The 12,897-nt window shown below is 42.3% G+C and overlaps 1 protein-coding gene across 4 annotated transcripts in view; it reads right to left on the bottom strand.

Moving 5' to 3' along the window:
* The window catches only part of Birc6 (baculoviral IAP repeat containing 6), a 202,419-nt gene that overhangs the window by 35,524 nt on the left and 153,998 nt on the right, over positions 1 to 12,897 (bottom strand). For all 4 annotated transcript variants that reach the window (XM_045148971.1, XM_045148972.1, XM_045148973.1 and 1 more), the window contains exons 61-65: positions 12,120 to 12,316; positions 8,767 to 9,067; positions 6,159 to 6,376; positions 4,038 to 4,202; positions 2,553 to 2,721 (exon numbers count right to left, since the gene is read on the bottom strand). In XM_045148971.1, the coding sequence (XP_045004906.1) occupies positions 2,553 to 2,721; positions 4,038 to 4,202; positions 6,159 to 6,376; positions 8,767 to 9,067; positions 12,120 to 12,316 (1,050 nt within the window). The remainder of the gene's footprint in view (positions 1 to 2,552; positions 2,722 to 4,037; positions 4,203 to 6,158; positions 6,377 to 8,766; positions 9,068 to 12,119; positions 12,317 to 12,897) is intronic.

Genomic DNA, 12,897 nt, shown 5'->3' with positions numbered 1-12,897 from the left:
GAGAGAATGGACATGCCAGGGGCTCCAGCAACTGTACATGAACTCCAGACGCGTGCGCCCCCTCGTGCATCTGGCTAGCGTGGGTCCTGGGGAACCGAGCCTCAAACCAGGGTCCTTAGGCTTCACAGGCAAGCGCTTAACCGCTAAGCCATCTCTCCAGCATTCAAGTTTTTACAGCTCTTACATACTGCTTTGGTTTTTGCTCACCAGAAGTCAAAGTAATATTAGTTTCTATCACTGCTGAAGTCTAAAAGTCTGCTATACTTCCTTGGCTGCTGTTGTGTGTATGCGCAGATGATGATCAGGCTCAGGTTTTGTCAAACTCATACACAGGGTGGAGACTACTTTTATGTAACGGATCCCACAAATAGGGAGACTACAACAGGAGAATCATGAATTTGATGCAACTATGGGCTATAAAGGGAAACCCTAACTAAAATCTAAAATAAAGTATTTCAAAAATTGCAGGCGGAGCGTGGTGACACATGACTTGAATTCTAGCCCTTGGGAGGCAGAAGTACATGTGATATCACCGTATGTTCAAAGCCAACCTGAGACAACATAGTGAATTCCAGGTCAGCCTGTGCCACAGTGAGATCTGATCTCAAAAAAGAAAAATCTCAAACAGTCTATAAAGTCCCTTCTGCAACTCTTGCTGTGAGAGTGCCGCCCCACTATTTGGATCTTAGGAGTCTCTTTTCCCAGTTTTGCACACACATGAACGAGTATCTCTCAGGATGACCCTAATTTCCCTTTTTATTCAAAAAAAAGTATCTTCATATTTTGAAACCAGGACTGAAAAGGCAAAGATTTTGTAACAACTTAAGTATTTTGAGAAGTCCCACTAAGGGAAGGGACAGTAACATTTGTTAGATTACACTGGTTTTCAAAACGAGAGGCAGGAAGGACCTTTACTATTCCAGATTCAGCTGCACTATGAGGTGTACACCCAAAGAAATAAAAGTTGGCACACAGTACAGATATCATCATGAGCATGTTGACAGTCACAGAGCCATCCACAACGGCTCAGAGAGGGTTAATCTAGGCACCACTTCCGTAAGAAATAGAAAACAGGAAACAGGTGTATGGATACAACCAGAGGGGCACTGTTTAGCCGTATTTGTACAACAAGAGATGACAAGTCTAGGGAAATAAGCCAGACTTAGAAAAAAGTGTCACTGTTTTCTCTCACAGGTGGACAGACCCTAGATTAAAACACAGGGAAGGGGCTTGAGAGATGGTTTAGCAGTTAAAGCATGTGCCTGCAAAGCCTAGGGACCCTGGTTCAGTTCTCCAGGTCCCATATAAGCCAGATGCACATGGTGGCACATGTGTCTAGTGTAAGTTTGCAACAGCTAAAGGCCCTGGTGTGCCCATTCATTCTCCCTCCCTCCCTCCCCTTCCCTCCCTTCTTTCCGCTCTCACTCTCTCTCTGGCTGGCCCTCCCTCCCTCCCTCCCTCCCTCCCTCCCTCCCTCCCTCCCTCCCTCCCTCCCTCTCTATCTCTAATTTAAAAAAAATAGGGAAAAGAGGCAGGTTAAGTAGAAAAAGAACTACATGGGAAGAGGAATAGGAACCAGAGTCAGGGAGAGGGAGTGAGGCAAGAGAAGGTAAAGAAAGGATGTGAAAAAGAGCAAAGTCCATTAAACACATGTATATAATAAAAATGACAAAGTCCAACTTTTTGTGCAACGAATATACACAAGTAAAAATGAATTTTAAGGGCTGGAGAGATGGCTTAGCAGTTAAGGTGCTTGTCTGTGAGGCCTAAGGACCCATGTTCACCCTCTCTCCAGACAGCACGTGAGGCAGGCGCACACAGGTGAGGCGGGCGCACGGCTGCGCGCGGCCACTGGTGGCCCCGACATGTGCGGTTCGACTGCAGCGGCTGAGGCTCTGGTGACCAAGTCTCATTTTCTCTCTCAAATAAAAATAAAAAAGTTAAAAAGGCTTTTAATGTGTGGCATACTGCCAAAGTTAAGTATAAATGGTACTTTCATCTGAATTTCAAAAACTTATTGCCCTTATTATTAATTATATGATCAAGTATCTGAATGATTTATCAGCCTTTTTTCCAGAATTACTGCTGACTATAATTTTGTATAATTTCAGTTTCATGCAAACAATAAAGTCAACTCTTTTGATCAGAGTATTATTATGAGGAGGGTTCTATCCTCAGTCCACTGCTTACAGTTACAGGTATCTTGACATGAAAAAACAAGGGAATCATGAAATATTTAGAGTCTAGAACAAGTGATGACATTGTATTATGGATACCAAAACCCGACGTAAATCCATCAAATATGTAAACTGGAACTCATTTAAACGGATAATCAACAGCATGCCATTAATCGCAGCACTCAAGAGGCAGAGGAAGGAGAACTGCTGTGAATTTAAGGCCAGCCTGGGACCACAGAATGTGTGCCAGGTCAGTCAGCACTAGAGTAAGACCCCACCTTGACAACAAACAAATGTTAAATTGGTAACTATAAAATAAATATACAAAATATTCACCCACAAGGATATTTCAAAGAAATAATTTCAAGGGATTACCAGAGTCATTTCGTAGGTAAGAAGACATGGCTGGGATGAGGCAGGACTGACTGAGCAGCTCCAGAAGCACAGACGGCAGGGCGCTGCTGCTCTGTCCTCTACTCTCATGTGAGGCCTGAGCTTCTCCAGTTATCACACCACTCATGGGGTTTATGTAACTTGCAAGAACCTAAAAACAAGAGTTATTATATTCTTACTTATATTTGCCTGATGGTTGGTTATTAATTTGGATTGGTTCAAAATCTCCTTCTTATGACTTATTACAATACAAATGTTTACTCTGTGCCTGAATGTGTTAAATATGTATGTATATGTATACATATGTATATGTATATATATGTAACTTGCCGGGCATTGGTGGCACATCCCTTTAATCCCACCACTCGGAAGGCAGAGGTAGGAGGATTGCTGTGAGGCCACCCTGAGACTGCATAGTGAATTCCAGTTCAGCCTGGGCTAAACAGAGACCCTACCTCGAAAAACTAAATAAAAAAAAAAAATTAAAATTAAACTGACTTTTACCTTTAATACCTCCAACAATTATAGTTTGTGTCTTCCTATATGGCCATGGACAACATTGAACGTGGTTTAGAGAACGGACTGGTTTTGCACTGGCAGCGACCCTCAGGCCTCTACCCTTCAAGTGTGGGGACTGCAGGTATGCAGCACCATGCCTGGCTAAAGGAAGCTAATTCTGCTTCACGATTCAAAATCCAAGGTTTGTCCTGAAAATGCTGCTTACATACGATGAACACTGCATACATCTTACACATAAGGAAGGAATGTACCTTAGGGTAAACACTGAAAAATTTAGCAACTCAGAGATTATTTATGATTTTCACTGAATAGATGCTTAAGGGTGGTAGGCTCTTACAACCTCATACGAGAATGAGCACAGGACAGCACAGCAGCAGAGAACACCCGAGGCGGAGTCAACTTCAGTTGGTCAACGCTTCGCATTGACCCCAGACAAAGACAGAAAGCTGCAAGGGAGATGCAGGTGGGGTTCAGTGGAGTAAGTTTGTGCTGAGTGGATGGAGCCTTGGTTCAATCACCATCATGAATGAATAAATGTCAAGTTTCAATGAAATATACTGAGATGAAAATATGACTGCATGGTCAGTATGGCACATCTTCTAGCCCATCCATACTTCTGTCAATGAAAGCAACAGCTGAAAGGAAGAGATTCAGAATTACAAGCATGTGGAACTTCAACTGCACTGCGAGAATGGATCATCGGGAGACTCGAGTAGCACAGGAGAGCAGACATGGCAGAGGACGCCTGCAATCCCAGCGTTTGGGCAGCAGAGGCAGAAGGACCAGGATCTCAAGACCAGCCTCCGCCATGCAGCCAATTCCAGACAAACCTGGGCTCTAAAAGAACCTGCCTAAAAATAACAAAACAAAAAAAAAAAAAAAAGTACCTAAGAAAAAACTGAAATAATTTAACAATTATCATTTATAATAACAAACTTGCAGATATACCTGCAAAAGACAGGTGACATGTTCCTCTTCCAGTCTCTGCTTAGTTAGAGCTTGTTCTACGTCCCACCCGGAAGCAGTAGAACCCGTGCCAAAGCCAGTCCCTTTGGCCCAATACAGCTGTTGTTCTTCTGTTGACGCAGGGTTATGAGAACTTGACACCTGAGGCTTAGGAAAACAAAAATCCTATCATTGTTTTATTGGTATTATTAAAAAGTGCATCACTGGGAATATAAAACAGCTCAACAATGACAGATTGCAGTTTGGCCATTCATCATAAGATTAAGCACTGAATTACTCAACCAGTTTAACCCCAAGTATATAGTCCAAGGTAATGAAAACTAGTACTAAAACCAACACACATACACACATAATGCCTAACAACTGATAAAAGATGAAAAAGGCATTAAAACTGGGCGTGGTAGTGCACATTGTTAAGTCTCAGCACTTGGAAGGCACAGGTAAGAGGATCACAGTGAGTTCAAGGCCACCCTGAGGCAACATGGTAAATTCCAGGTCAGCATGGGCTAGGGTGAAACTCTCCCTCAGGAAAGAGAAAAAAAAAGGCATTAAGTTTTATAGGTGCCTTTATAAAGTATCTAGCATAGGTAAATGTACAGAGAATACAAATGGATAGCTGCCAAGGGGGAGGCACTAAATGAAGAACAACTGCTTATGGTAAGAGTAAACGAGGGCTGGAGAAATGGCTTAGTGGTAAAGGTGCTTACCTGCAAAGCTCAAGAACTCAGGTCTGAATCTCCAGGTCGCACATAGCCAGGCACAGTGACACAAGTGCGCCATATCGCATATATGTATAAGGGGAGCGCGCATGTCTGGAGTTCGTTCACAGTGGCTGAAGGCCTTGGTGCGGCCATTCTCTCTCTCTCCCTGCCTCTTTCTTACTCTGTCTCTCTCAAAATAAATAATAAAAAAATTTCTCTGGGCTGGAGAGATGGCTTAGCAGTTAAGTGCTTGCCTGTGAAGCCTAAGGACCCTGGGTTGAGGCTCAATTCTCCAGAACCCATGTAAGTCAGATGCACAAGGGGGCGCATAAGTCTGGAGTTCATTTGCAGTGGCTGGAGGCCCTGGTGCGCCTATTTTCTATCTATCTGCCTCTTTATCTCTATGTCTGTGTGTTGCTCTCAAATAAGTAAACAAAAAAAATTAATTCCAGATGCCTGTGCCACCTTGTGCATCAGGCTTTAGATTAAGTTCTGAAGAATCAAAGTTGGGTCCTTAGGCTTTGTAGATAAGTGCCTTAAGTGTTAAGCCATCCCTCCAAGCCCAACTTTAAAAAAGTTTGTTAGAAGAAGCGTAGGTCAAGCATGGTGGCGCACATCTTTAATCCCAGCACTTGGGAGACAGAGGTAGGAGGATCACAGTGAGTTTGAGGCCACCCTAAAACTACATAGTGAATTCCAGGTTAGCCTGGGCTAGAGTAGCCTGGGCTAGAGTGAGATCCTACCTTGAAAATGAAAAAGAAAGGAAGGCAAGGAAAGGAAAGGAAGGGGAAGGGAAGGGAGGGAGGGAAACTGAACATCAAATAAGGAAAACAGAGAAAATTTCTGGGCAATTTCATCAACATCAAGAGATATTTCCACTCATCATAAGTAAGGCTACTTTTATTTCTGAAAAAAAATTCTGATTTTTTTTTTCTTTTTCAAAGTGTTAGTAGAATTATCTCAATACCAAAAACATGAGAAAGTTATAGACAGAAAAATGGCAAATTTAGTAGCATAATATCAACCTCGATAATTATTTAATCATATTGCAGGATAGATAATTAATTTTTGAAGAACTTTTTGTTGTTGTCATTTTTGATTTTGGTTTTTAGAGGTAGGGTCTCGCTCTAGCCCAAGCTGACCTGGAATTCAGTATGTAGTCTCAGGTTAACCTTCAACTCACAGCAACCCTCCCACCTCTGCCTCCAGAGTGCTGATATTAAAGGTGTGTGCCACCACACCCGGCAACAAGAATCTTTCCTTAAAGAATCAGTAGTTTTTTTTTTTAAATATCCTGTCTCAGAAATAAAAATAGAACTCCTAAGTTTTTTAAATATTATCCCAGGGAAGGCTTTAATTAGGTTTATTTTATTATAACCTAAAGAATTCAAATGAAACCTACCTCTGTCTGGTTGAGGCTAGAATTTGGAACTCGTGGTGCATGGTGGCTCAGAGCAGAGAGACAGACAAGAATTAGGTGCAGTGCTCCGATTTCCAAGGCCATGCGCCTTAGAAGCACACCGTCATCAGTGGTCAGGGGTGTGGCACTGAACAAGCTGCGAAGAACATGGAAAGGGAGGGTTGGAAGCACATTGGCTGAAGGAGACTGCAGAATATGGCCTAGATTGAAAAGAAGAAAGAATTACATTAAAGGTGCTTGTGAAAATAGTAAGGAGCACTGTAAGGGTCTGAAATAAATAATGACAATATAGAATTTTATCTCTACATTTATTGTAAAACTGCCTAAATGCCAAAGACAATGTACCAGTATATTTAAGTTGAGTAATGTTAAGAAACACTCTCGGGCTGGACAGATGGGTCAGCAGTTAAGGTGCTTACCTATGAAGCCTAAGCACCTGGGTTTGACTTCCCAGAATCCACATAACCAGATGTACATGCTAGTACATGCATCTGGAGCTCATATGCATTGGCTGGAGGCCATAAGACACCAATTCTCTCCCTCTCTCAAATAAGTAAAGTATTTAAGGTGGACATGGTAGTGCACACCTTTAATCTCAGCACTTGGGAAGCAGAGGTATGGAGACTGCTATGAGTTGGAGGCCACCCTGAGACTACATTCCATCCTGAGACTACATTCCACCCTGAGACTACATTCCACCCTGAGACTACATTCTAGCCTGTGCTAGAGTGAGACCCTGCCTCAAAAAACAAAAATAGATAAATAAATGGAATATTATAAAAAAGAAAGATTATTGACACTGTATACATGAAATCAAAAAGAAAGTTGAAAATATACATGTACTAACAACTATTAATGATATCAAGATTACAAAGGAATTTTCTCGCAATAGTAAGAATGTATCTGCTTGCCTTGGGAGTGGGTTATAAATGGACAGGCAATAAACAAGTAAAAATATTTTCCTTTTTGCTAGTTTTGTGCTATAATTTAAATAAGACTAGACTTAAGGAAAACAAATGCTACATGAATTATTGGAAAAATATCAAAATTATACTTTATATAATTAATGTTTATTATACATAAGGCAGTTTCTTCTCCTTTTTCTATGTATGAGCTTTAAGACAAGCTACTTAATATGTACCTTGACTACTGAGTAACTTCAGAGTTCTAAGAAACATAAAATTATGTCATGATATTGGATTAAATAAACTTTGTGATACAGGGCTTAGCACTGTATTGTTATAAATGGGATATGAAATAAAACCTTACTCAAAATCGTTACTTTAAAATCATAAGAAAACCCTAACTTTTTATTAATAGAACAGTCATTGAGAACACAGAATAGTCCCAACAACAATCTACTCCACTAGGCTAACCTAACTATGATTATAAATCTTTAATTCCATTAAACAGCAATATCAACCAAATGTAAATAATAGCAGCTATTAACTACTATGCAGATATTATTATAATTATAGAGCATACATTATTATATAATATCATATTCTTAATTCTCTCCACCAGGCTAGAAATGCTGCTTATAATCTGACCGTAGGCCTTACAAATGTCAATTCAGCATTACCAGATTCACCTTTTGTTAAAAAAAAGTTATGTATGTATGTATGTTTGTTTGTTTGTTTGAGGCAGGGTCTCACTCTGGCTCAGGCTGACCTGGAATTCACTATGTAGTCTCAGGGTGGCCTTGAACCGTGCCTCCCGAGCGCTGGGCTAAAGGCTTACTACATGTTAATAGAATACCTAAGCTTGTCCGCGGCCTGCCGCAGGAAGAGCTGGGGAAGTGCTGGCAGTGCTGTCTTGTGCCGCTCTTCATGACTTCTCCTTGCTCCCCAGCCCTTTCAAAGAACTGAACCCAGGCTAAAAGTCTGTCCTTCGGGACACCAGAGCTGCTCTGCTGCTTCACTCACTCATCTACGGAGCCCATCTGGCACCCTGGAGGCTCGGTATGACTAGGCTCAAACCTGTTCATAACTTACAAGCCAGTACGTTTATGTACTTGCCCACTACTACAACTGGATAAATGGATAGATCTACCTAAATTGCCACTTCATGTTTATGTCATATTAATAAGGACAGCAGATATTATAAATACATTCTTGAATAAACAATGAAAGCGTTCATCATCAACAGTTTATCATCATCAACAGAGCCATTTATCATCATTATCTGTCATCAACACAGTTTATCAACAACACAGATGATAAGCCATCTACCACTACTTTTACTGAGAAAAGAGTAAATGAGAGCTGGAGAGATGGTTTAGTGGTTAAAGCACTTGCCTGCAAAGCCAAAGAACCTAGGTTCAATTCCCCAAGACTCAAGTAAGCCACATGCACAAGGTGGGGCACGCATCTGGAGTTCCTTTGCAGTGGCTGAAGGCTCTGACACACCCATTCTCTCTCTCTCCTTCTCTCCCTCTGCCTCTTTCTCTCTCTCTCAAATAAATAAAAAAATATTTTTTAAAACTGTCTAAAAAACATTTCAATGAAAAAAGAGTAAATGCAAACTTGCAGGAGGTAGCCTGGACAACTTTACCCAACTTCTTGTGCACATGTTCACACTACACACTTACTTCCTTCTCCATCATCAGTCACTCCCAACACCAACCGAAGAAGGCACTGGGCATGTTTTCTCTCTTTCAGCAGCACTTCAGCATAGCCCGGAAGACGGAGAAATAATCCAAAAGCAGCCAAAGAATGCGCCGGAATGGGAGACATAGTCTGTACTGCAGACTTGATAGGTGGAGGCTCAGCTGTGATGGTTTCCGGAGCTTCATACACTAATTCCCCTGACTGCTCTATGGTCACCCATTCAAACTGATCACTCTCCTTTGGCTTTTCCTGAGTGGTAGACGTCACCACTGGGGCACTCACCTAATAAGAAGAAAGAAGTGTGTTTGGCCGTTTGCAGGCCTCAACGTCAGGTTCAAATGAAAGACTTCAAGTAAAGAATAGGGACATAAAGATTTTGAAAGGGGCCTGTTTGGAAGAAACGAGGTACAAATATCCATGGCAGGGTCTGCCTTTAACCCAGCCCTTGGGAGGCTGAGGTAAAAAGACTGCCATGAGTTCAACACCAGCCTGGGTAAAAGGAAGATCCTGTCTCAAAAGAAAAAAAAGGAAGGGGGAAGAGGAGGGAAGGGGAGGGGAGGGGAAAGAAAAAGATTCTAGTTTCAGTTTCTAATTAGTTAAGCAGCCACAGACAGTCTTTAAAATGATGTAGACGGCTGGCGTCTTACCTTACTTCAGTTCACTCATAGTAGGTTTTGTGTGTATGGAGGGATTGGGGGGGAGGGGTGCACATGTTAGTGTCCTACAGCAGGTGCCCCATGCACTCTCCTGTAGAGGAACAGACACATCTGCACTGACCAGTGTGGAAGGACAGGTGTCCCCCCTCCACTCCTCTTCCACCCACTGATGAGGCAGAGTCTCATCAATCCTGAAGCTGCCATGTTTTCTGGGTCTCTGCTCCCCTAGTGGACTGGAGTTAAAGGGGTGTCTGGCCTACTCCAGATTTAAACTTGGTTAGTCACAGACCCTTAAGCTTATACAGGAAGCATACTGAACTGCTGAGTCATCTCTGTAGCTCCAGACTAGCAGGTCTACAATTCTCTCCTAATACCAAACTCCCACAGTGGTTATACAAGGTGACTTTCTAATTCTATCATTCCTCATACACTGTCTAATTAGCCTTGTATTACCACTCTGATCCTAATTTTATTTGGCAGGTTTCCTTATTATTATATATTCTGATGTTGATGTGGTGTAAAATCTGGGCACTGTAATCATATAGGAGGCCCATCTTTACAGCAGTTTCTCACATCCTTTTAACACTGCTCTCATCATTCTTAGAGCATTCTGAACTCATCTTTATTTGAGGTGAAGGTCAGAGAACAACTTGGAGGTTTCTGTGCTCAACCTTCTGTGAGACAGGGTCTCCTGCCACAGCAAATGAGCTGCCAGACTGCAAATTTGCAAATGAACCTCAGACCCACTGACTGCAAGTTTCAGACTGTCGCTCCAAGAATTTATCCACTAGGAATTTATCCACTACAACGAAGCAGACAAACTTGCTGGAATAAAACTGGTTGTAATATGCACTTGTTTCTTCAAATTACAGTATGATGTTTGCTATCATTGGGGTGTGGCCAATTTAGGTTGTTTTCCATTTTTCTTTGAACTCATGGTGGTCCTCCTACCTCTGCCTTCCGAGTACTGGTGTTAGTAGCGTGCACCACCACACCCAGCTTTTAAAAACTTTTTTTTTTTTGGGGGGGGGAGGAGTTCTAAGGTAGGGTCTCACACTAGCTCAGGATGACCTAGAATTCACTCTGTAGTCTCAGGGTGGCCACAAACTCTCAGCAATCCTCCTACCTCTGCCTCCCAATTACTGGGATTAAAGTTATGCACCACCGTGAGCAGTCCTTTTAAAAACATTCTTAATAAGATTTTTATTTGTTTATTAGAGGCACAGAGAGCAGGGAGGGAGATGGGGAAGAGAGAGAGAGAGAATGAGAATGAATAGGTGACACCAGGGCCTCCAGCCACTGCAAACAAACCCCAGATGCGTGCATCACCATGCGCATCTGGCCTTCGTGGGACCTGGAGACTTGAACCTGGGTCCTTAGGCTTCGCAGGCAAGTACCCCAACTGCTAAGCTATCTCACCAGATCTAAAAACATTTATTTATTTATTTATGAGACAGAGAAAATGAGATGCCAGGGCCTCAAGTCACTGGAAACAAACTCCAGAAGCATAACATGGGTCTTAGGAAGTCAAAATTTGGTCCTTAGGCTTTTCAGGCAATTGCCTTAACCTCTAAGCCATCTCTCCAGCAACACCCTCCTTTTTTCTTTTTCCCCTGAGGTAGGGTCTCAGTCTAGTCCAGGCTGACCTAGAACTCACTACATAGTCTCAGGGTGACCTTGAACTCACCACAATCCACCTACCTCTGGCTCCCAAGTGCTGGGATTAAAGGTGTGCACCACAACGGGCGGCCCACCCTTTTTGATAGTCCATTGACTTTATTAAAGTTGTAAAATAACAAAATGTTTACCTCTGTATTTCTCTGCCTTTTTCTATTTCATTAGTTTTGGCTTGTTTTGCTGCAGTGCTGAGGAACATAATGCTTCAGGAATGGGAATGCTCCATCACTGACCTACTCCCCAGACCCAGCTTTATTATTTGTTTGTTTGCTTGTTTACAGTTTTACAGTTTGTTTAGGTTTAGGTTTTTCAAGGTAGGGACTCACTCTAGCCCAGGCTGACCTGGAATTCACTGCATAGTCTCAGGTTGGCCTCGAACTCACGGCGATCCTCCTTAATGTTGGGACTGAAGGCATGCACCACCATGCCCAGCTCTAAAAACACTTTCCTATCCATTCTCGTTCTTTTTCTCAGCTTGCAAATAAATAAATAAATAAATAGATTTTTTAAAAGTATTTCTAGAAGCCAGGCATTCATATGTCTAATCCCAGCACTAAGGGAAGCAGATAGATGTAGGAGGACTGCTGTGAGTTCGAGGCCAGTCTGAAACTACAGTGAGTTGGTTCCAGATCACCTGGGCTAAAATAAGAACCTGCCCCGTCCCTAGCCCCCCAAAAGGAAGCATTTCAAAAAGGCTAATGCAACTAAATTGAAAAAAACAACAAATAAAGAGTTTCAATGGGCTGGAGAGAGAGCTTGGCAGTTAAAGTGCTTGCCCATGAAGCCTAAGACGAACGGTTCCGTTTCCCAGGACCCACATAAGCCAGATGCACAAGGTGCCACATACGTCTGGAGTTCATATGCAGAGGCTTAAAGGCCTGGATGTGCCCATTCTCTCTCCCTCCCTCCCTTTCTCTCTATCTGCCTCTTGCTCTCTCAAATAAATAAGAAAGAAGAGTTTCACTATACAACAATACGCTGCATTGGAACTTAGAACTTACCTGCTGAATTACTTCTGGATATAGCATAGGCAGTCTTTCTGCAATAAGGGCGAGTCCACCCATTCCTGCAAAAACTTGTAATGGTGACTGAATAGGACAAGTTTCAAGTAAAGATTCATCCAATATTCCGTCCATACACTCATCACTTGGAGTAAGCGCCTCATCTTCTGGACAGGTACCAAGTAGCTCTCCATGATCTAAACAATAAATTAAACAGAAACTCAAAATGTAACAAAAGCAATTCATTTTTCTATTACTCTCACATATAAAACCAGATCTCAGCCAGGTGTGGTGGCATACACCTTTAATCCCAGCACTGGGGAGGCAGAAGTAGGAAGATTACTTTGAGTTCAGGGCCACCCTGAGCTAGAGTGAAACCCTACCTCAGAAAAAAAAAAAACAAAAAGAAAACCCTAGCATGTCATCAGTACTCAGGTACTGCTGTGTAAAAGCCAGGTACCATAAAGACCTTTTAAAATTTCTGATATCGCATTCCACAATGTTCTTACCTCAAAGCACAGTGCACAGACCACAAGCAGAGGAATCACCTAATAAAGCGCTAAGTACAGAATTCTGAACTCCCCGCCTAGATATACTAAATGGAGGGTAAGGGAGCAACCGCTCTGCATTTCAAAATGGTTAAGTGACTTATAAGCATGCTGCAGCTAAAGAAACAACATCCTGGGGTGGGTGGATGGCTAAGTGGTTAAACCTGAATGTCTGCCAAGCCTCTGGCCAGTGTTTGATTCCAGTAGCCACATGCAAAAAGTGATGCATG

This window comes from Jaculus jaculus, chromosome 5 (genome assembly GCF_020740685.1).
Source record: "Jaculus jaculus isolate mJacJac1 chromosome 5, mJacJac1.mat.Y.cur, whole genome shotgun sequence".
NCBI classification, from domain to species: Eukaryota; Metazoa; Chordata; class Mammalia; order Rodentia; family Dipodidae; genus Jaculus; species Jaculus jaculus.
Note: the sequence above shows the minus strand (reverse complement) of the source record. Positions and strands in the feature narration are given on the sequence as shown.